Consider the following 25,421-nt stretch of genomic DNA (forward strand, 5'->3'; position numbering starts at 1 on the left):
TGTTTACATGTCACGGCCCGTAAGACAGGAAAAGGCCTCTTAGAGAAAATGATGGGGAGTTCACTGACACAAGCAGGTCTGAGAGCAGTAGAGAGTTAGTTGCTGTTCAAGCCGAATTTTTATTGTTTGGGAGGAAGGAAGCTGTTCTGTAAAAGTAGCCATATCAGTACTTCAAAGAAAAAGCATTAATTCAGGACTCGGGGTCGATTTAGGCAACTCCGGCCTCATCTGCATCATTTACTAGAGACATTTCCAACCCACTATCCATGACAAAATTACATGAATGAATTTGACAGGCACTTCGATTTAAAGTGACTTACAATGCATTCAAGCTAAATATTTCAGAAGTATGTATCTCTCGTCGCTCTTGTTCACTTGTGATCCGATCTGCAACATTAAATATTAACCCACCCTATTGAGTTTGTTTGACAGGTCAGGTGTGACTAATAACAGGTCAGCCAGACTATGCAAGCTGTCAGCTCGTGCCTTCAAATAGTTAACAAGAAATGGAGACAATGAGAACTTTGTGTTGTCATCAGCCAACGTCAGACAGGGAAATGGTTTACAGCTATAGAGCCCTTTTATAAAGTGCCTGCTGTCGACAGAAAAGACCAAGATAACCAGGGCTGCTCTTACTGTCGCCTTAAATGTTCACTGTTGAAATACATTCACTTATCCCTGGTAAATATTCAACTATACTAAAAACATTTGGTAGGTTGATTTTCACAGATTTTCTCAGAACAGCTTCATCAGTGTGACATAGCAAAAATAGGGGGCGGGGCTTCCTGATTTGTAAGTAATGGCAGACAGGAGCTGTGTCCTTCGTTTTATTTGACGATGCTTGTAGTACAGAAATGAGCGTAACCTGGCTAACACTACAGTTAATTCATTTCTGTGAGCTAGTACACAATCTCAAAGCAAAAAAGGCAGTAAGAGTGCAAATGTACACTAAAAGGCCATTTACATAATGTCTTTTTAGCCGAACACACGTATTTATGTGTTTTGACTGTTCGTTTACACAACATACACTACAATATAAACATAAATCTGAAAAACATTTATACTGTGAAATATACTGTTACCATGAAATAAAATGAATCATTCCGTAAAATTGATTTTTGGTCATACCGCCCACCCCTAAAGCGAATCTGTGATAATGGTGACGCCACGTGCATGTGTTAATTAAATCTATAGGCATGAGCGAGTGTAACCAAAACAACAATGGTGGCCTGTTGGACTCTGTTTGTGCTGCTCAAGATACTGAGTTTATTATTGCTTCTCCAACAAACATTTTTGCCGCTTTATAGTCCAAGGTCACTTTTATAGTCCATCTTCACATCATCACATTGATTTTGTCGCCTTTGATATTTATATGCATCACTCCGTTAAATAATGCATATGTGCGCAGGCGTGTAGTGTTTCTCTACAAAGTAACATTGCCATCTACTGGCCTGGCACGTGTAATACAGCGTTTTTAGTAGTGCTTGCGGAGCTGTCTAAATGTGGGTTCACACCAGCAGCGTTTGAGGCATCAAATTCCCGTCTACAGCATCTAGTTTGCCGCTTGAACATTTTGAGTTTACTCGCTTCTATGGCCCGTGAAATTTTTGTCATCGAGACAATCATGTGGAAATTTGCGTCATGCGGCAATGCTCAATTCTAGACGCACAAATGAGGCGAAATCGTGTCTACCGCGCTGCACTAAACGACCTCCAGACGTGCGCCAACGCGTCTTCACATTGACTTAATATTGAAATCACTCGTGCTTGACGCCTCTACCGCGGCTGGTGTGAACGCAGCATAAGGGTCAGTGACAAAAACGGTTTTGCAAGATGAGAAATAAAAAAATCTTACAAAACAACTTGCTTTAAAATCTCGCATCAGGTTTATTTCAATGCACATACTGTATTTATGTTAATTTTATGCAATAAAAAAAATAATTTGCACCATTTTATGGTCATATATATATATAATTTTAAAATATAATTTTATTCTTTATATCTAAATGTAATTTTATAGTCAGGTAATGCGTTTTTGTAATATTTGTACTGACATATGCTGAAAACATCTCAGTTTTCTAAATAATCTTTGACAAATTATGTAAAAATTTATGTAAAAAATCATATTACACTAAACTAGATGATTATATTTTATTCCACCTTTTTTATGAATATATTTATATTTTCATTTAAAATAGTTACACCAATTGACACAGACCGGTTACACCACATTGATATTTTTGCAATTATTCCCTAAAATAATCTTTCACAATGAAATAAAACCAGAAAACGAAAACTTGGTCCTTAAAAAAAAGAGAATGTATGCCAGTAATCAGGAAAAATTAATTTTGAAATTTTAACCCTTTTACATTTAACAGAACCATATGGACACAAATAATTAACTTCACGTCATTGACCCCTAAACACAATTTTTTTTAAAGTGTGTTATCATATTACTTTTCTGTTTGTTACTACATCATCATCAGGTAAACATAGCGCAAGTAAACTCAAAAGGGTGTAAACATGCATTCAGAACAACCCAGATGCCACCATAAAATTTCTAGTTTATTACACACTTCTCAGGTGACCGAGTTTTTTTTTACATGCTGGCATACATGTTTACATTAAACATACATGTATTATCAATCAAGATGACACGGTTTCTGCATAAATCAGTTTTAGCTTGTAATGTTGTGACTGGCCAATCAGAATCAAGCATTCCCAAAAGCAGCGTGATAATACAGTTTAACCAATCGGTTTGCTGCCCATTGCATTGCTTGATAAGCGAAAGTGTTAATAACTTTAAAGGCTGAGTTCATCCGTGTGTACATAATAGATGCATCCGAGCAGAATCATGCAAAAACAGAAGTCTATTGAATTTCTTAGAAAAGTACCCTGCCAATGCATCAGTCCTCGCATGTCTGATGGAATGTCCGAAACGCATCTAGCCTTGCACTGTGACTTCACACAGTTTTAAAATCTCAGTGGAAAATCTAAGTCTACCTCCACCACCTGCACATGAGGACTGCTGAGCTATGTAGAGTGGAACTTGAATTGCTAATAGGCAGACAGCATTAGTTTTTGGCAGCGAAAACATTTAACATCTCTATCGGCCTACAGGCTCGTGCAAGATTTGTTACCCAGCTCATCTGATTCAGGCGCTTAAAGGTCTCCTGGAAATGGTCGCAGGACAAGCTGGAGCATGTGTGCTAACAAGCACTCTAATAGGGAAAGACCTGTCAGTGCACACATACGTTCACCGAGAACATAAGGAGTCTGTGTGACCTGAACATGGGTTGAGATGTTCTTCCTTGCATTTTTGAATTGCAAGATTGTATCAGAAAGTCGTAGTGGAATTGTGCCTTATAAAATGTAATATAAAGTGATAGTTAAAGGGTTAAAAAAAATTATTTAATTGCTTCTGCAATTTATGTGTCATTCACTGGAAAAGGAGAATGGTTGGAAAGGATTGGTCATCACAAAATTCTTTTTTTTGTGTTTCACAGAAGAAAGGAAGTCGTAGGGTTTAGCATTTCCTATTCCTCTGTTGTGTTGTTTGAAGCTGTTCACTACCTGTTTGTGTTTGTTTGCGCCAAGCATGAGAAAAAGTTATATTTTTAGCTAGTGTTTGATCTGTAGCTTTCAAATCTTAAACACATTTTACACCTTAAACAAAGCGATATAGGATTTTATTATTTTCCTCACATAAAACATATAACCTATAACATATGTACAATTTTTTTGGTGTGCTGAAAACCAAGGAAGATATTTAAAATCAAGCCAGGGTGCAGGACCACTCTTGACTTTCATAGTACAAAAAAATACTATGAAAGTCAAAGTTGGTCCAGAATATCATTACAAACATTTCTTAAAGGATTAGTCTATTCTCTTAAAAGAAAAATTCAGATTATTCACTCACCATGTCATCCAAAATGTTGATGTCTTTCTTTGTTCAGAATTTTGTTTTGAGAAAAACATTCCAGGATTTTTCTCATTTTAATGGACTTTAATGGACCCCAACACTTAACAGTTTTAATGCAGTTTAAAATTGCAGTTTCAAAGGAATATAAACGATCTCAAACGAGGCATAAGGGTCTTATCTAGCGAAACGATTGTCATTTATGGCAAGAAAAATATGCACTTTTAAAACACAACTTCTCGTCTATCTCTGGTCCTGTGACGCACTACGTCATCACGTCAAGAGGTCACGAATGACGTATCAAAACGACGCCCCAGTGTTTACAAATGTGAAGAAAGAGGACCGTTCCGACGTTGTTGTATGTGGAATGATAATAATTAATGTCTTTGTGTCAGTTTATTGTTTAAAATGGTCCGCAAATGTGCGTTTCATATATGTAACACGTGACCTTTCCACGTCATTACGCAATTACGTGAGGTCGTGCTGGCTCGTCACACCAGAGGAAGAAGAGAAGTTGTGGTTTAAAAGTGCATATTTTAAATTTTTCTTGCCAAAAATGACATTCGTTTCGCTAGATAAGACCTCGTTTGGGATCATTTAGAGTCCTTTGAAGCGGCAATTTTAAACTGCATTAAATGTGTTGGGGTCCATTAAAATGAGAAAAATCATGGTATGTTTTCCTCAAAAACTCGACTAAACAATTAAAGACATGATCGTGAGTAAATTACCTGGATTTTTTTTAAGAAAATGTACTAATCCTTTAAAATATCTTTCTTTTTATATAGCTTTGTAACAACTTGAAAGTGATTTGAGGTGAACGCTCTCTTAAAGCAGCAACCATTTCCTGAGTCTATACATCTACCAACCATACACTTCATCAGATAACAACAAACACACGCATGCATGCACCTTATTTGCATGTAGACTGTTTTAAAACAGTCAAAAGAAAGGTTAAAGGAGAAGAGCTCATACCTACTTTAAAGGTTATGTGATATTAGACACATTCAGACAGACAGGAAGACCCAAACAGACACGTACTCAGAACGGGAAACCTACCAGACACAAACAGCTGACCGAGCAACATGACTATACGCAAATGAACAAAGAAGTGCTTTGATTTCAATGTAAGCATGTTTTTATTTTAGATGGTGCCATTTAGACAAAAAAAAACCCCACTAAACTTCAAGACTGAAGGTCGTCATCCTCACCTTTGTCGGCTACAGACAGCGTGCTGCTCAAGTATCGCTCCTCCACCATCCATGAGGCATCGTTCAGTTTGGACGAGATCCCGCATGAGCCCACGCAGTTTACCTTGATGGCTACACAAGAAAACAGAAACACAACAGATCAAACCTTCTGAAAATTTGGTCAGAATTTTCACCTACATCCTATAACCACACAAACTAAATATTTTTTAATAAATCCGATATGATACTGTAAATAATATAAATAAAGTATTTTTCAAATAAAATGTAATCAGTAATACAGCAAAAATATTTTTATAATTATTCAAGAATTACTACAATAAAGTATTATTTGTATGTATTAAGGAACTATATTTTCTCATTAAATAATCCATAAATCTTTTTCTGACACACCTTGCACATTTGACCTCTCTGATAAGGTTTTTTTCAACAAATGTTGTCAAATCTCCTTCCACACCTTTATGTATTAGTCTTTTAAACCATTCAAGACAATAAAATGAGGTAAGGAGAGGTCCGATAAGAGTAATTTGAGTAATGGACCACAGTAAAAGATATCTGATCTCATTCTTCACATTTAAGTCAAAACAGAAAATGTTGAGAATGACAATGTTAAGAATGCCGATTGTTTACTCGTCCCATCCATCAACAGAACGAACATTCTGTACAAATTGTATTCATCCAGATGGAAAAGCTTTTTTGTATGGAGCGTCTATAAGAAACATCCTTATTTGCAATTGAATTGTCTTATGCTAAGCTCTCCACAAAGGTTCGATCAGTGTGTACCCAAAAAGATAAAACCACAACTACCTGAACAAACAAAACCAATGCACACAAACGTCAGACTTCTTAAAGCACCAAGTCATGCTAGACGTCACACTTGTCTAGCCTCAGACCAGATTACTAAACCTCTGTTCATGCTGTTCATTAAATCTTATTTGAGGACTGACTATAGGCACTTCCATTTTGCAAGACATCTTATCAATATCTGCTTATCAATATCTAATTCAAAGGATGCGTGTCATCAGAGATTTTGGTTTGGTTTTTAAACATGCAGGAATTAGAAAATAAATTGCAGGTCTTGCTTGATGTTTTAATAGTTATTAAGAAAAATTATGATCTTCCTTGCACTGACTGACACATCTGAAGTATGTCAATATGATTTATTTCTTTATGTCAAAAATCATTAGGATATTAACTCTTTCCCAGCCAGAGTTTTTTTTTTAAGTTGCCATCCAGTGCCAGCATTTTTTATGATTTTCACAAAAGTTTAATGCCTTCCAGAAAATTTTATTTAAATATATCAGCATACAAACGAAAGAACAGACCCTCTGCTTAAAAAAAAAACTATTTGTTCTCTTTTTATCACCTCTCAAATATGGGCACCTGGTAGATAATGGCGAAAATACGTATTGTCGGAAAAGCTCGTCACTGGCAGGGAAGCGTTTTCTCTTAATTGACCAGTTAACTCGAGTTAACTCATGAATGGCAGAGAAAGAGTTAAGTAAATATTATATTCCATAAAGATATTTAGTAAATTTCCTACCGTAGATAAATATTATCAAAAAATTTAGTGATTTTTTCCATATTTAGAAAAATATTGTACCCTGAGATTCCAGGTTATCAAACAGTTGTATCTCAGGCAAATATTTTCCTATCATAATAAACAATGAAAAGCTTATTTATTCAGCTTTCAGGTGATGTATACATCTCAATTTAAATAAAATGACCCTCATCACTGGCTTTGTGGTCCAGGGTCATATTTGAGTTTGAATCAGTTTTGTAAATGCAGAATTTTGTTGTTCAGTCTAAAAACTGGATTGGTATCACATACGACATAAACCAGCTTTGCCTGTCTAAAAAAAAATTCAGAGTCACAAGATACAGATCTTAAATCTGATTTGTCCAACCAGTGGAAGAAAAAGTTTTGAGAATATTGCAAAATACCACAAATGTGCACATCACTGTATGCATAATCGAGATGGTTTGCAAAAACTGAAAGAAGTTAATACTTTAAAAGTAAAGTATAGTCAAAGTTCAATGCAGGTTTTACAACCTTAAAGTATTACTGTATTGCATATCGCACAATTTAGCAAACTATTGCATATCATTCAACAACTCAATACCATGCAGCCCTAATTGTTACTTTTGCAATTTTATCTAAAGCAAAAGTCACAATCCTTTGCTGCAGCATGGTGCCATGAGACAAACATTCAAACACTTGTGTGACTCTGAGCAATCCCTGGCACAACACTTAGGGCGCACTCTCACACTATCCAAACCAAACCGCGCTCGGGCGCATTTGACCCCCAAAGCCTGGTTTGTTTGACTAGTGTGATCGCTCTGTTCCGCACCCGGGCGCCGATTGCTTAATCGCGATGCGGCTAGGTTGCAGAGGTGGGCCGGAGCGCGGTTCACTTGGGCTCAGGCGCGGAAGGCTGTGGTGTGAGTGCAATCGCGCCTGTGCGCGATTCAAAAGGTGAAGACGTCAGTGGCGCGACCACTCATGTTCATCTGCCTCCGTAGAAACCTTTTGATGCTAGCAGCGTGGTTACGTGAATGTCCGAGCTGCACACATGACAGATCAACTAAGCAATATGATGACATGTCTGTAATGCGCACCAAATGACTCCGAATAAAAAACACAGACTTATCATTACGGTGGGTTCCAGTGTTAAGAGAGAGCTACATCCTGCTTTTTTCAAAACAATCGCATCTTAATGACGAAATCACGCCCGGACTCGGATCGATAAAAAGTACAGTGTGAGTGCGTGCACCTGGGGGAGTAAGGAGCTGGGGCATGGTTTGGATAATGTGAGTGCACCCTTAGTGTGACCCTGTCAAGCAGCTCAGTGTGCACAAATCTGAATTAAAGTGAAAAACTGAACGAAAAAACGGCCATGTGACCACATGCTGATCTGATTATGCAACAGGCCGACGGACAGCCCAAGAAATCTCAATTGGATTGACCTGAAACAGCAGGGCAGAGCAAACACAATCATTACAGCTTCAAACTCTGAAAGGACCAGATACTATTCAGCACATTCACAAAGGTAGGAGGCGACAATCAAACAATATTTAAACAACCTTTTCACACGACACAAAAACAAGGGCTGGATCTATTTTTCGAGTTGTCTAGTCAAATCAAATTTCCTGTTCTCATTCAAAAAGGATGCCAGTGACAAAACTGTGATGGCTGGAGATATAAATGAACAGCTGGCGTGAATGAGCTCCATAACAGATGTATAAACTGCTCAGGCAGGGTGTGCGAGATCCCAGTACACTCATCATAGAAATGAGGCGCCATTTTTGGAGATGTTTCAGACTGAAACACATCCAAATGAAAAGAAGATGATATAAAGTCAGAGAATACATTTTATACAGAGGAAGCCATTTTAATACAGCTGCAAATAAGTACAGCACACCGTCAGGGAATGTTAAAGGCTGTTATCTAACCAACACTATCAAAGCAGCAGCGCCAGGCACAAAAATACTGGTGCTGACAGATGGCAACACGCTGTTGTTCCAGGCAGGTGCCTTCCCTGGCACACTGGCAAAAGAGCCCAAAGAAATCCAATGAGAGATTCAGAGTTTCAAACTATTCATGAACGAATCAAGAGGCGTTACGCCACCATGGTGCCATCTGCTATGTGCCATCTGGGAACCTCTCCTGGCATCAGGAAACTGTTGACTACCACTACATTAACATTAAACGCAATGCTTGTAAACAAATATTTACCCAATACATTCAGTGTGTCCCACATATTTAAATTACATATTGCTATTGCCTAAATTTTGCATTTGTGAGTTTCGTTTTCAAGACAAACATGTGACTTTTTATTTGTGAAAAGAAACAAACATTTTAAATATATGCAAAAACAGTCGGTCATGACAAAAAATATATATATACAGGGCTCCAGACTGCCACCAAAAGGTGGCATTTTGCCACCAAAATGCGAGATTTTTTGTGCGACCAGTAAATTTGATCTTTTTTGTGATGTGACAATGAATTTAAAACAGCACACTGTACTTTCTGCATCTATCATCAAAGTATTTATTAGTAATACAGTGTATTACTTAGTAGAAATGTGAATATTTGGTTGGCATGTTGATTTACGGTTTGTGCCCCTAAATTTTTTGGTTGCTCCCCTAAATGTTTTGGTTGCGCCCCTAAAATTTTTAGTTGGGGGCCACTGTACTCCTAGTAAAAAAAGTTAGTCTGGAGCCCTGATATATATTTCAACCTGGATCACAAAACCCATCATAAGTAGTAAGGGTATATTTGTAGTAATAGCCAAAAATACATTGTATGGGTCAAAATGTAATACATTTTTTATGCCAAAAAGCATTAGGGTATTAAAGCCGGGGTGCATGAAATCTTAAAGCCAATGTTGATATTTGAAATCACCTAAACATACATGCCCCTACCCCAATAGAATCTGGACCTTCATTTGATAGACCCACCCCACACACGCAAACCAGGCAATGATGTTGGTGAGTAGACACGCCCCTTACTGCTGATTGGCTACCAATGTGTATTGGTACTCAGTCCGACTCCCTTTTCCAAAATAGTTTTTCAAAAATCATGCACCCCGTCTTTAAGTAAAGATCATGTTTTGTGAATAGATTTCAAGGTTTCCCGCAGCACTTTTCAGTTCGGGCGGCCCACCTAAGCTGGAATACCCATCACCTTAACAAGGTCGTCCAAAAAAAAAATTCCCTGCACAAACGGCCGTCAAGTGCATCTCAGAGAATAGCGTGGACACGCTTCACACTGCGAGCGGGCACGCGCCACATGGCCGAAATGAGAGAAAGACATGGTCCGTAACTGTCTGGAGGATAACTAGCCTGTTGATAAAACATTTAATTCATTAATAATCTAGTATGTGTTCATTTTCTGTCATAGTTTCTTCAAAATTGAGTTTTACTTGAGTGTTTTAAATAAAAATATTTTCATCATGACGCCCCTTTGATTGCCACGCCTCCGGCCTGCCCACCTGCACAACCCTACCACCTTAACTAACAAATTTTCAGCGGGAAACCCTGGATTTTATACATTTTCTATCCTAAATATATAAAAAATGTATGTATCATTATTAAGAGTGTAGCTTTGGACTTCATTTGGACAACTTTAAAAGGCGATTTTCTCAATATTTAGATTTTTTGCAACCTCAGATTACCGATTTTCAAATAGTTGTTTCTCTGCCAAATATTGCTCTATACTAACAAACATCAATGGAAATCTTATTTATTTATTTTTTTAGACGATACATTAATCTCAATTTCAAAAAATTGATCCTTATGACTGATTTTGTGGTCCAGGGTCACATATGTGGTGTGTGTGTGTGTGTGTGTGTGTGTATGCATATATGTATGTATGTATACATAATAAAATGGGAGGACAGAGAAACACCAAATGTATGGGGTAAATATTTGTTCACAAGCTGTGATGGGACTTACCATATCAGCCATGACTGAAACACTAAGCCATTACACAATTAAAAGGATATAGAGATCAACTGTAGCAATATAAAGTTATCACTTTTATGAAGCCTATGGTAAATGGTCACGCTGATGGTACATGAACACTAGCATTAACATAAAAAACATCTTGTGGCACACAGTGAGGACAGCTGGATTCATTGTGAGTCTCACTGCTCCACACGAACAAAAGAACAAGATGGAAATGAAGCTTTCACAACATGGAAATAGGCCACACAGGCAGCGAGTGATTATGCATTGAAATTGTTGCATGTTTGCTGTTTTAATAGTGTGTTTTTATTTGCCAGCTACGTAGTTTACCATTGATCCATCAATTGACTCAAATAGGATTAACAAAAATGGTTTGATATATAACTTTAATACAGAATTCCTTTACATGCATCTTGGCTGCTTACATAGCTTACTGCAGTGGGTGACCAGCATGACCCCTGTGTTTATTACAACCCGTCCACACGGGAAGACAGCATGGGCTGAACCTGCTTCCTAACACACACAGAGTAAGCAACACTGTTGCCAATCAACAGCACACTGCGAGACACTGCAACCATCTATTATAAATGAAATTTCATCTCAGACTACTACACAAAAAGACGTATTCGTAAACTAAACCAACCGATTGTTCAGTTACACCCTGTACTGAACACAATTGTGAGACGAAGACAAAAGTAGAACAGTCTGAAGGTTTATTGTATATTTGTAATTATATTCTGTACAGTGCCGCCCATGTGCATTGATAATGTCCCTTGCTGCTAGCACAGGTCCTTTGTGACAACACAAATAAATGTTTGTATATGCACGTCACTTTCTCTATATACACACATACACACAACTCCATAAAATCTCTAATGAACAGCTAAAATATTTTACTATAAATATAAAAAACACTACTATAGAAAATACTATTAATTTTAAACATTTTAAGAACTTGCCATTATGATGCTAAGCTGTTCTGGGTGGTTGTCAGTCCATTGCTTTGTGGTTGCTAAGGTGTTTCTGTAGCTCAACTGATAGAGGATTGCATGAGTAATGCAAAAGTCAATGGGTTCGTTCCCCAGGAAATACAAATACTGATGAAAAACAATGTATAAATTGAATGCAATGCAAGAAATTTTAAAAGTGTCTGAAAGTTACTGTTCTGGGTAATTTGAAAGGGAAAGTTCACCCCAAAATGAAAACTTTGTCATCATTTACCCACCCTCATGTTGTTTTAAACCAGTTCCACAAAAGAAGAAATTTTGATAAATGATATGGCAAGCAGAAGCACACAGTTGACCGTACCTATTAGTGATGCTCTGATCGATCATCCGCAGAACGGTATTGGCAGATAACGACATTAAAGGATAATTCCGGTATTTAACACTTTGAGTCTCATTTCTGGTTTGTTTTGGATGAACTACAGTGATGGACACTGAAATGTTGACAATGGGTCGTGTCTTGACTTTTTGACTCGTTTAGAAGCGTCTCTTGACTGCTTCAGAATGGCAGTCAATGACCATGCACAAACATGTCATTAAAACAACACTTAACGTTCATTTTCAAAACTGTGCTACTCACCGAGTGGTTTGTGGTGTTCGTTGATGATTAAAAACAAGTTGTGTAGCGAAATACAGTTTCTGTCGTGTTTTATTTGGCATTTTGTAAAATTCCATTGACTTCTCTTGGAAGACTTATTGCTCGCTGATATATCACTCCGCCGCCGGGAAACAGAAAAGGGTCTGTTTACATGTGGTTGTAATTTTTTCACTCGGTTTCTCTTAGAATAAATTTTTACCATATTCGATGGCTCAGTGACCAGCTTTAGGTTTGAAGTTGAGCTCAATTGTGACTGTCTATACGCTAGACAGCGAGTGTACTTGTATGGCAAAGTGGTTGTTGCCATCAAGTGGTCGGGAGTGTGCTAACGCTTCAGACTCAAATATAGAGCGGAAGTATATACGCGGTTGTGAGGTATCTGAAAAAATAGATCCACTATAGCAAATAACACGGATTGAAATCATACATTGCGCCAATATATTTGTTTTTAATCATCAACGAACACCACAAACCACTCGGTGAGTAGTACAGTTTTGAAAATGAACGTTAAGTGTTGTTTTAATGACATGTTTGTGCATGGTCATTGACTTCCATTCTGAAGCAGTCAAGAGACGCTTCTAAACGAGTCAAAAACTCAAGACACGACCCATTGTCAAAATGTCAGTGTCCATCACTGTAGTTCATCCAAAACAAACCAGAAATGAGACTCAAAGTGTTAAATACCGGAATTATCCTTTAAATGACTAGATCGGAACTCACTAAATTTGCCGATCTCATGAACCAATCTTTCGGTTTACTTTTGTCATCATAGGGATCCTGAAAGCGGCTGCAAAGAGAGCAATTTTTACGTAGTGTGAGCATTTTTGTAACTCATGGCTTGTGTGCGACGCACAGATTTGGATTTCTCTCTCTGCTTTTACAGAGATGTGTGTATTTTCTATGAGGGCGCTCTCCGGTCCTAACAGTGCGACACGTCTTCACATCCCCATCAAACAGCGTATACAACACATATATATGCATCCTCATGCCAAAGTTTATTATTTGCATTAGGGCTGTATTAACTTAAAAAAACAAATCGGAATCGGAATTGGCCGATCCCGAAGATAACAAATCAGTAATCAGTGTCAGCTGCAAAAATCGTGAACGGAGCATCCCAAATTTTCACAGAAGTTTAAAGCCTTTAAGAAAATGTTCTTCTTTAAATATGCCAGTGTATGTATGCAAAATCATGACCATTAATAATTATGTAACATCTGACATTGTTGATGGTGTGTTTGGCGCTGCTGTGATAACATTGCTGGGAAAGATGAGAAGTATACAGTGACGTAAAACCTGGCTCTTAGGTGGCTCTATAACGCATTGAAAGGCAAAACAGTTCTTAGAAGGCAACTATAAACCAGCAAAAGCATTAGCTCTGAACTACCACCTGGTTCTTGCTGGTGGAAAGGGGGCATAAGAACAATGCAAGTTGCTGTAATAGGAGATGCCATTGTCTTTTCCATATATATTAAATTGCATCTGAGAACGCACAGACAAAACTCCATAAATTTATTTCAGAATGTATGCACATCTGCTCGTTTCAATCCAGAGTTTAAGCGATATCCCAAAACACGCATGAATCTAGATGGATAGAAACAAGCATTTTTACAATTGTGGTCTGGTGTCAAACTCAAAACAGCCCAGCCACATAAAATAATCCAAAAAACGTCCTTAGTAACTGGCAGCTTTTCAACCAATCAGCACTGAATTGAATAGTAAGTCTGAGCAAATGTGACCCCATGAGATCATGGTGATAGAATGAGTCAGGACTCAGGAAGGGCCGCCTGCAATGGCGTGGATACAGACAGCTGCATTCTGGTAAGACTGATATTTCCTTGTTTACTGTTGAGTTGGATATGAATCAGCTGGAGCAAAGACACACAAAAGCATTACAGTGTGTTTGTAAAGTCAGGTTTTTCTTGTTACATTCAAAGCCACGAAAACAAAGAAATGACTTTGCTGCGGTCAATTTCAAAGAGTCAACAGTATTATAAATACAATTTATGATATCGGTTAAAAGAGACCGATATCATTACATCATTAGCAAGAAGAAAGCATCATTTGTAGGGATGCATCGATACCGATACTGGTATCGGGTATCGGCCTCGATACCACATTTTCTAAAGTACTCGTACTCGTTAAAAGTCCCCCGATACCAGGGATCGATACCACGGTCTGAGAAATGTCTATGTTTGAGTGGCGTGTAAGGGGTTAATGCCTCTTGTGTTGTCCAAAGAGGCAGAGTTTACAACAAACTGGAAAACTAGTCACTTGTTTTTTTGTTAAATTATATGACTAAAGCTGTTACCTGTAAATTTGAATCATGTTTTTTATTAAGTACTCAGTATCGGTATCGGCAAGTACTGACATGCAAGTACTCGTACTCGTACTCGTATTCCAAAAAAGTGGTATCGGCGCATCCCTAATCATTTGTTTATGATGTCAACACAGAATACAATATGACAATTTAAACCCATTTAAATAAGTTTGCCATCAGACTTGTGTAATGACAGAAGCGATTTGTAAACAATGACTAATTCGTAATTTAATTTAACTGTGCTACTAATCCCCATTAGTAAATAAAAATATGGAAATACATTAAGAAATATGTGTATACATTAATTAATTTAGCAAAAATTCAGGGCTCATCCATATGCCCTAAGCCTCCGGAGTGAGGGCTTTAAAGGGATGAAATGTGTAGGGAATGCACTGACATGAGGGTGATAAAAATGACAGACAGAATTATCATTGAGCGAACCGTTACTTTAACAAAAACAATCAATACGACAAACTGAACACAGAGGTTAGACTCAGTAGGAAAACAAGTCTATATTTGATCATTAGCATGGCATCACGGGCTGAGGATCTCATCTTCGGCTCCGGACCGAGTGTAACTAAACTCCCATGTCCTCATTAAAACTTCAGGAGCAATTAGTACCAGAGAAGAGCACCAGCTTTCTCTCTTCGGTCTGACCTCATCACAACTCCCTTTATGAGCCTATTACACCATTTAATCCACAGCAGCCATAGATCAGCACTGCTCAGATCAGTTCATCAGCCCGGGAGGCTACAATGCATCCGCTATTCACATCACTGCCATCAATACAAGGTCAAACTAACAGCTGCATGGGAAGAAATGAGAGAGAAAAGAGAGAGTATTTTTGTAGGCTAAAATATGGTCGATATTAGGACACTCCCTTGTCCAAAAGAACATCAGATTTAGCACATTATTATTTTGCATTATACCTAAAGATATCGGTCACATAATTATGACTTAAAGGCGGGGTGCACGATCTTTGAAAGCCAATGTTGACATTTCAAATCAACTAAACAAACAGGCCCCTACCCCAATAGAATCTGGACCTTCTTTTGATAGACCCACCCCACACATATGCAACCCAGGCAATGATGTTGGTTAGTAGACACGCCCCTTACTGCTGATTGGCTACAAGTGTGTTTTAGTACTCAGCCCGACTTGCTTTTGCAAAGCGTTTCTCAAAAATCGTCCACCCCACCTTTAATGTCTGTCTGTCTGTTTGTAGTGTGTATAAGGAGCTTAACCAGGCTATATTATGCAACAAGCTGTGATTTCAGGCCATGTTCTGTTTTCACTGTACTTCATCTCAAATATTTCCACCAATTAGAGCCCAGGTCCATCCTGTCCCATGATTCTGATGCTGTGCATCTCAAAACAATAAGAAAAGAGATTCACATATTCTGCAAATACCTACTTTTGTCTTACGAGTTTGGACTGGAAAGTTTTTGTGTTTGGACACACATGATGTCATACAGTAACAAGTGTATTGTGCCAATGATAGTACAATGAGATAAGTGACCAAAGGAAGGGGAGTAGACTCAAAACTAGGTTTGTGTGTGAATTCCTCAAGGCCGAGGCTGTAGTTCATTTACAGACTGAGATGTTGAGTTCAGTCTCTCACCCTCCAGCTCTCATGAGTAAATAATGACTATCCGCCAAGCTGAAGTGAAAGAATATTATTTCACACCCCATTTGGCCAGCCGTCGCAGAATAACACACGAGCTGTGTCTGTTCGCTAGACTTTTCTCACAATGAAACAAATTTGTACGGGGCCGAGTACCACGTGCTTCAACATGAAATTTTTACATAAACTAGAATTTATGAGTGAGCTGAAATCACAGGGAGTATTCAGAGGGAGATTTACTCCTCCAGGGATGGCAACCACATATCTGCTTTGATAGAGAACAGGGAGTAGATTAGTGCAAGCAAGCAAACTGAGAATTTGAACTGAGAAAAGGTCACCTTGATTTAAACCGTATCACTTCTCTATATTTGTGGTCTTTCCTAGCGTAACACCATGGCCTCCTTGGAGTATGCATTTTTTTTTCAATAGAAAAGACTTTGTTTACTATCTTTACTTTGTCATTTTCATTATAGCTAATGTTTGTAGCTACTACTTTGCATCATAATACACTAAATACAGAGAAGCATCATTAAAGTGCCCATCTTATGACTGCTTTTCCACAAGTTATATAGGTGTATGAGTTCCATAAAGCATGTTTCAAAAGTTGTTTGCTCGAAATAACTTGTAGGAAAAGATTGTTACCCATCTCTAGGAGCCTCTGTTTCAGGGCATTTCAGATTGTGCCGTTTTGAGCTAGTCTTACATATTTATGAGCTGCTGCTCCTTTGATCACGCCCCACTACTAACGTCATGTGCCCGTGCGCATGCTCAGTGGTCTCGTGAGCAGTACAGACCATACTGTGTTATTATTTTATATATTATTATTATTATTATTAACGGTTTATGTTGCCAACAGACAATTCATGCAGAAAAGTATCACTAATAAGTACACTACAGGAGAAGAAACTCATGACACACAATGATTCCTGAGTAAATTGTGATGTTACGTTAGCAGTCACAACAACAAACTCGTTTTCCCTGGACAATGCTAACATATTCCCATTATAAAACATTTTCAAACACATTATTTTCGCAAATTAAATAAATTAAGACCCGGCGGGGGATGTATACTGCTTGTGGACCGCGTGCTAATTGCTAGAAGCTAGCGGGAGGTCCGGACCGTAAAGTTACAAGAGGCTCGGGGGGTTAGCATCGTCAGAAAAGCTGGGGCTGTAAGGCCCGGTCTCGGTGTGTCAAACTCATCATGACACACAAAGATTCCAGCGTAAATTGTGATGTAGCAGTCTGAACAATACACTCATTTTCCCTGGACAATACTAACATATTCCCGTTATAAACATTTTCAAACGCATTATTTTCGCAAATTACAGAAATTAAGACCCGGCGGGGGATGTATACTGCTTGTGGACCGCATGCTAATTGCTAGAAGCTAGCGGGAGGTCCGGACCGTGTATATATCTATGCGGACCGTAAAGTTATTAGAGGCTCGCCTCGTCAGAAAAGCCGGGGCGTACGGTCTCGGTTAGTTTGGCAAAAAGCTTTTAGCTCTAGCATCATAAATGTAGTATTTTGTGACAGAAGATGACAACATGCAAAATATAACGTGACTTCTTACCTTTTGTGAATAAAACAACGCGATCGCGAATCGAATCCAGTCTGTTTCAGATGTGTGAATGATCCATGAAAGTCCAATAAAATACATCCAATTACCATTTTTGTCCACAAATGCTTATAATCCGTGAAATATAGATACATAGTCTGTTGTTTACATCAGATTTCGCATGAAGGTCTTATCGCCTACAATCTGAGGACTGTTTGCGTCGTAACACACTGTACATAAGATACTCCGGGTTCCAATAATCTCGCGTTAAAACTTTGTTTTTAAAAGTATGTGGGAGTATAATCCATAATATCCAAATAGCGCTGTTATTTCCGTGAGACATGATAACAGCACAGAGGGTCTCATTCAAGTGACTGCTCTATGCTCTCTAGCTACCTGGTGGGTGGAGACCTGCGAGTGGGGTGGTGGGCGGGAAAATTCAAACTGAATGTGACGAAACTTTTTGTTACGTCACAACGGAGCTGAGTTTTAACTCGCGCAATCTGAGACTCAAGGCAGAGGACATTCAGAAACCTGTATCTCACTCAAAACAGCATGGATGGATTTTTTTCCAAGTTTGTATGTGTGTGGGAGCATCAGAGACACAAAATAACACCCCAAAACCCAGAAAAAGTGAGTTTTTCATAATACGGGCACTTTAAACTGCATGTGTGTATGAGCTGGGGATGGGACTGGATGGAGGATTGGGGATGGACGGATGGATGAAGAGATGAATGGATGGGATAGAGGGAGTGATGGACAAACCCAACCAAATTAACCTATAAAATGTCCATATTTTGGTTTGAAACAACCCAACATAAAGTCATTTAAACTCAGTGGTTGGGTTTGTCCATATTTTATACAACTTTTCTAAAGTGCATTTTTTGCACAGCGATGACATTGGATAGTACTAGGCTTGTTGCGATAGTCGGTGAAACGGTGATTACCGGTGCTTCAGCCTCTCACCGGTTAGATCACTTGCCCACCGCGACACCGTCTTTCACCGTCGTTTTGATATTTTCTTTTAATTAAATCATTTAGTTTCGTTAGAGAGCGCAAACACTTACAACTGTATGTGTCTGCTGTCTTAATCCAGCGGAGCTGAACGCGCGTCATCACAGAGCAGCGGCTGCGGGTGTCAGATTTCATGAATTCCTCAGACTGCGGCAAGCAGACGATGGCAGAAGCCGCGTGCTTATCGTTTTTGTTATAAGATGCATATATGATGTTTAATGTAGGCGAGATCGTTTTGTTGTTGTGTTTTTCATTAATAATAATAATAAACCCATCATTCAAGCAGCGCTTTATGTAGGAATAGCCGGTTGCTCTGCTTGGGACTGGCGGGTTTCTGTCAGAAGTACCTGCGCACATTGACTCAAGCACTTAAACCAGCTGTTGCACTCGCATTTACACGCAAATTCATACGCGATTTAACTCGCGTACGCAAGCGCTGGATTTAAACAACAGTTGCATCTAATTCAAAAGTGAAAGTAAAATGCGCACTTCTGTCCATTTCTAAGCCCCTCCCACCCGGTGAAACCGGTAACACCGGGTTTGTCACGCGCTGCTTAACCGGTAAGAAAATTCTGTCACCGCAACAACCCTAGATAGTACTGCTATGAAATATAGTTTTGTGAATGATTACCATATTATTTAAAATAGCATTTCCATTGTGTCAGTAGCCTCTTTCACACAGTAATTTCAGTAAATTACCATGAATTTACCAGAATGAATTTACCAGAAAATACAAAAATGTGCTGTTTACACACGCAGTGACGTTCCATCTATTTACCATTAAGATATCAGTCACACATCAGTATCAAAATACTGATAAACTCGGAGAGAAAGCGGAAGTTACCTGTGGTGCCCAGCGAGCTCAGTGTTGTATTTGTAAACAATGCACGTCCTTCATATCCACGGTCTGTACTTTGTGGTTTTCACGTCTGTGGCAAACACTGATGGTCGCAAAGTTGCTTGTGACCAAACAACATTGCATTAGGCGAAGTCAAACCAAAACTGCTTCTTAAACAACAGTACTGTTTGCACATTAGGCTATACAGAGGGTATGCTAAGGATGTCAGCAATTCAGTAAATAGATGGTAAGGTGTTTTAAACAACTTTGGTGAAGAAATGTGGATGTTAACTTCAGGTGTGCTTCAGCGTGGAAATGTCTGTAAACAGTGTGGGGCGTCATCTGTATCAAAACGTTATGATTGGCCCGAAGCTGTAAACGCGGTCTGACGTCGTCCGTTCGAAATGTCGGTAATCTTTTTTGTTCATAGATAACACTTATCGGTAAATTACTGGTAATCTTACAACCTCCCTTACTGGTAAATTGGCAGCACTGAAAGGGACTGGTGTCACTAGATTTTTGTTATATGGTCACAAAATCATTTAATTTATAAAAAAACATGTTTCTCTTGTATTTGGTGCTTGAGTGCTCTTTCTTTTTACTGTTAAATATGGAAAGAGCCATTGAGTCTTGTATTAAACGTACATAAAAGTGCTTAAACAATCTCCAGAAGATCTTGAGTGTTCTTCTGTGCTCTCCAAAAAGATGGAAAAGGAGCTCTTCTTGGCAGCTCGATAAAAGATCTGCAATTAAATTTGTACTGACATGGACAAATCCTCCCTCTACAGTGTGTAATTCATAATATCCAGAGGCAATGAAAGCCAAAGAACATTTCTAACTAAACCTGATTGAACTAATGAAGAGTCATGAAAAAACATGGTAAACTGAGATGAGTGTGTTAGGTAGCCTGAAACCATATGCCCCAGGTGTTTGGAGCTTGTTTACGAATTATGCTATTAATTTAGTTTAGTCTAACCAAACTTACAAAATTTCCCCACAAAAAAAACCCACAGACAGGAAGGATAGACCTGAGCATTAGAATGACTCAGGGTGGGCTGTTTTGAGGTTGGCCATTACGCACCACCTAGAAGCTGCCACTTCTCATATTTTGGCATTGTGGTGCACATTTGCCTTGTAATAAAATCAATTTAGTCAAATTAAAAAGTTTACACTGTCAGAAAGAAATGATCAAACAATGGTCCCTGCACTCTAAAAAATGTTGGGTTTTCTCAACCCATAGTCAGGAGGTCAAATATGGACAAACCCCAAAGTTGTATTTATTTCAACCCAATTGATGAGTAATATCAAACCCATAGTTTGGTAACAACAACCCATCATACAGGATTGTTATTTTTAACCCATAAGTTGTGTTTGCCCGTATTTGACCAAACTATGGGTTGAAACAACCCAACATTTTTTAGCGCGTTTTCTCATCTGCAGTTTAGATCAATTGGTCCGGACCAAAAGCAAATAATGATACATCGTAGCTTTTTTAGCAATTTTGGTTCCTTTTCACACCACACTGATTGCTCTGGTCCGCACCAGTTGAAACGAACCAAAATTCAGTCATGGAATAAGATCCACATCACTCCTTGGCCAAATGTAATTGAACATATTTCCTAAACTGCTTCTCGATTGGTCAGAATCAACGTGCAAAATCCCAACGAAACCCTGGAAGTAAACAAAAAGGAGGAAAATACAGCAGACACCGTGGACAAACGGCTGCACGCTGTAATTATGTCTCCGTGGTTGTACGTAGTATGTATACAGCACTCTAGACAAACTGTTCATTTCCAGAATGAATCGCAGATGCGGGTTAAAAACAACGTTTTAATGAACTAAAAACGGCGAAAGACACTACCTCTGACCGCACCTCCTCGCAACTCCTGGTATGTCCGCGACCTGTCATTGTGCTAATATTGCAAATAGAAACTGTCAACTAACACTTCCTCATCCGATAATGATTGCGCCAAATGCGCAGTACTTTTGCAGTTAGGTCGATTGTGTTCTCACCAGAAAGGAACCCCTCTAGAGTTCGTTTGAAAGCGTACCGAGACCATTGCTGCGTTCGAAACCGCCTACTACATACTATATAGTACGCGAAAAGCAGTAGGCGAGGCGAGTAGTATGTCCGAATACATAGTATTCGAAAAACAGTATGCGAAAAGTACCCGAATGACCTACTACTTCCAGTTAGATTTTGCAGTGTGCATACGATGGACGCTTCACTATCCATGATGCCCCGGACGAGGAGTTATCCAACGAAGAAGAAGAGGCACGCGGCTGTTTTCGTGCTGAAATGACATGACGTGTAGCAACATGGCGGATGTAGTACGTCCGAATCTCATTCATACTACCCGGATTCATACTATACAGTACCTACTGTTTTAACGCCAAGTAAGTAGGTACTTCATCTTTTTCAGTTCCTACTATACAGTATGCGGTTTCGGACACAGCCCATCTCTTCAAGGAGGTCTCGGCCTGCTTTTGGTGCGCACCAGAGTTTGATTGCTGCATTCTCACCTGCCCAAACGAACCGCACCAAGTGAGCAATGGGTTACTGATTGGCCATACGACTTTTCAATCATCCCCACTTTCTATTTTGTGGATGATTGGACATATTTTTTTTGTTGCTTGTTTCGAGTACTTCGCGCGGCAGAGGCGTCACCAGGTTTTTGCGTAGTTTACCACAGTACCACCGTACTCTGAGGTCAAAATGAGTACCTGCTACGCAAAATGCGTACAGGTTGGCAGGTCTGCAGTAATTAAACTGCACTCAAACATGCTGTCTTCCCAGAACCATGACCTGTTTAAGCTTCTGTACAATTGATCTAGCTTACTCTGGTTAGGAAGGTAAAAGTGTCTTTGTCCTTCGGTCTCAGTGTGAATGGGATAGGGAAAACCTGCACACAAAGGAGATCGACTGGGAAACCCCATACATCTCCTGGGACCAGAACTTTTGAATGCTGGTAGCATAGCAACTACATTCCAACAAGATAGCTCCGGTAACGGCCCAAAAATTTCGTAAGGTAAAGACTAACCTTATTTCTGTCCCTCTATAAAACACTCAACCCAAAACACACCACAGAGGCATTGTCACAGAGGCATTTTCATGCCGAAAGTTTATTATTTGAATGTGTTTTTAAGTTTTGACAGTTTAAACTTTCATTTTCCTCACAGCTGCTCTTGTCCGCATACACCTGACTCTCAGTAACCCAATTCTTTGAATAAAATCACTCTCTGCTCTTCACTGAAGAACTGTTGTACTTTATACAAATGTGTGTATATTTAATTCATACAGTAAACTGTAAGGGTTTTCATTTACAACAGACTTTATAATTAAACATTAAATATCTCTTTGTAGAATAAATATTTGAAGATTTTGGTTCCAAAACGCAATAAATCCATTTTGACAAATTTCGGTAAAAGCGTGTTTTCTATACCAAGAAAGTGAGAAGATGAAAACCACTGTTTTCTATTACAAACTTTCACATTAGTTAGACAGGTTATAATAATAATTCAAATTCGTAATTTTGATTTTCAAAGATTTATTATAAAAACTGATTATTTTTTCCTCAAAATGCTATAAATCTATTGAATAAATATAAATGTGCATTCATCTTTGCCATGTTATATTCATTTGGTACTTGGGACGTAGCAGCTGTAAAATGTTTTGGTCCTGCTCGAAGTAAAATAATGGAAAGTTTTTCATAAGATCCCCTAGGGTCAATGTGTTAGCATGACAGAAGCTTGATGCTGTCAAGAGAACAAGCAACAGCCGGCATTTTTCCATTTCCCGAGTGCCTCTCGCGTAAATAATTCGATTTTGATTGCTTACGTTTTTTTCCCCGTCACAGATCATCAAAAGTATTATTTTGTTTTAGTTTTTTGTTGATTACGAAGTACAAAGTAAATGAGGAAAACTAGGATTCTGTGTGTATTCAACGCGCCGCCATTGTTGTTTACAGTGTGTGGAATGGTGAGCTGTGATTGGTTGAGCAGATTTATTGCATTTTGCAGAGAAGGGGTAGTGGCATTTATTGCGTTTTGGGAAAAAAGGAAGGAAAGATGACAGAATAACACGGCAGATATTGGATTTTAAAATTAAGAATTTACTTTTTAATACTGACCTGACACAATACTGATTTTGGCGGTACGGTAACTCTTTTTTTTTTTGCATTTATCGCGTTTGGGAACCAAACTCTTCATTTGTTGTGCTTATTCATTTGATTCTCTATTAAAACATTTTATAGGCTCCCTAATTACTGCAAGTAATACTGTATAACAAAAACAACATCTGTGGTATAACTTTATCTAGAATTTTTTTACAGTTAAAGTCATCAAACAGCTTGCATATTAGCTTGAAGAATTAGTATCCGGCATTGGTATTGGCTATAGAGGATTCTTAACACCATCTGTGAGAAATGTGTTAAATTCCAGCTTCAAGCTAACTCTTCCACAGATTCATTGCTATAATGTGAATCATGATTTGGTAGGTGTGGTCACTCTTTCGGTTCCACTCATTTGACCTGAAGACCATTCAGACAAAGAGATGAGAACAAAGAAAGGCCATAAAGGTTAAGTATGACATTTCCGAAAGGCTTTACCACAGAAAGAAGTGGAAATCAATGTCTCAGGGCAATGCTGAGAAGGAACATCCATTAAATGAAGAATAATGAATTAAAGATGTTGATTATGAGATGATAAAATCTAAAAAACAAGGCAAAAAGTTGAAACCAAGGCAGATAATTGGAAAGTGACAACTGTATCTGAAGAGCCCCTATGCAAAAGTCCCTAAATGACACCTTTGTCAAAAATAAGATAATGATATGGACCGAATGCTTTCGGCACATGTTATATGTTCATCAAATATGTTCGGCAAATAATTGTATCAGTCAATAAAAGCACATTTTCACACTATCGGCCGATAGTTTAAAAACAGCCGATAGTTGTGGCCAATATATACTGTCTATCAAAAGAGAACAGAAAAATGCAATTACTTTGAGCTCTGTGTATACAAAATGTAAAGAAGCGTCACTTGTTTAACGTTTAATATTAATGGTCATTATATAAACAAATAACATTCAGAAAATGTAATCTTCAGAATTTAGTTAATGCAAGTTAATATAACCACCAAACTATCGGTATTAGTTAAGTGTGTCATGATTTCGATTTTAAATCGAAATCGATAGAAATTAAGTCAAAACCTCAAACTTCATATAAAAAAATGTAATCGTCGATGCTGCCACGCCACCATCTCACGTCCGGTTGGCTTGCCAAGCTTTTGTAGTGTAAACGCACGATGTTCATCTGACAGAAATTTTCGTTTTATCATGTATGTGCGTGTACCATATTTTTCCACTGGCAGCACGACTAACATGGCAGGGCATTTCCGGGTTCAAGGTCAGACATCATATTTCATAAAAGTCTAGTCTAAAAATGGCATAGCATTTTTTGTGCTTTCAAAAAAAGAAGGTAAAAATCGAGAATTGAATTTGCATCGTGACCTTAGAATCGAAAATGTAATCGAATCAAGGATTTGGAGAATCGTGACACCCCTAATATTGGCTGATATTAGTCTGAATAATCTGAATTGGTGAACATTTTTAATATCGGTGCATCTCTACTTCAAATACGCTTAGTTTCAGCCTCCATTCTGAAATACTGCTTTGTTGGCAGAATCCATTAAACATCACATCCATTTTTCTCAAACTCCTCAAAGTACAGGGAAGACGATTTTGGATCAAATTCAAACTTGGGTCCCTTGTGAGTACTTGAATCTGAATACAACCCGAACATGTCAGCCACATGCATCACAACGCCACCTAATTTGTGGTTCAGTTTCTTAATTTTACCTTTAAATTTTTCTAGTT

At 38.4% G+C, this 25,421-nt stretch overlaps 1 protein-coding gene across 1 annotated transcript in view; it reads right to left on the reverse strand.

Annotated features, from left to right (window-relative positions):
• Positions 1-25,421, reverse strand: part of arrdc1b (arrestin domain containing 1b) — a 38,988-nt gene that overhangs the window by 6,723 nt on the left and 6,844 nt on the right. Inside the window, exon 2 of the mRNA XM_065244131.2 lies at positions 5,127-5,237. Within this exon, the coding sequence (XP_065100203.1) occupies positions 5,127-5,237 (111 nt within the window). The remainder of the gene's footprint in view (positions 1-5,126; positions 5,238-25,421) is intronic.

Source organism: Paramisgurnus dabryanus, chromosome 18 (genome assembly GCF_030506205.2).
Source record: "Paramisgurnus dabryanus chromosome 18, PD_genome_1.1, whole genome shotgun sequence".
NCBI classification, from domain to species: Eukaryota; Metazoa; Chordata; class Actinopteri; order Cypriniformes; family Cobitidae; genus Paramisgurnus; species Paramisgurnus dabryanus.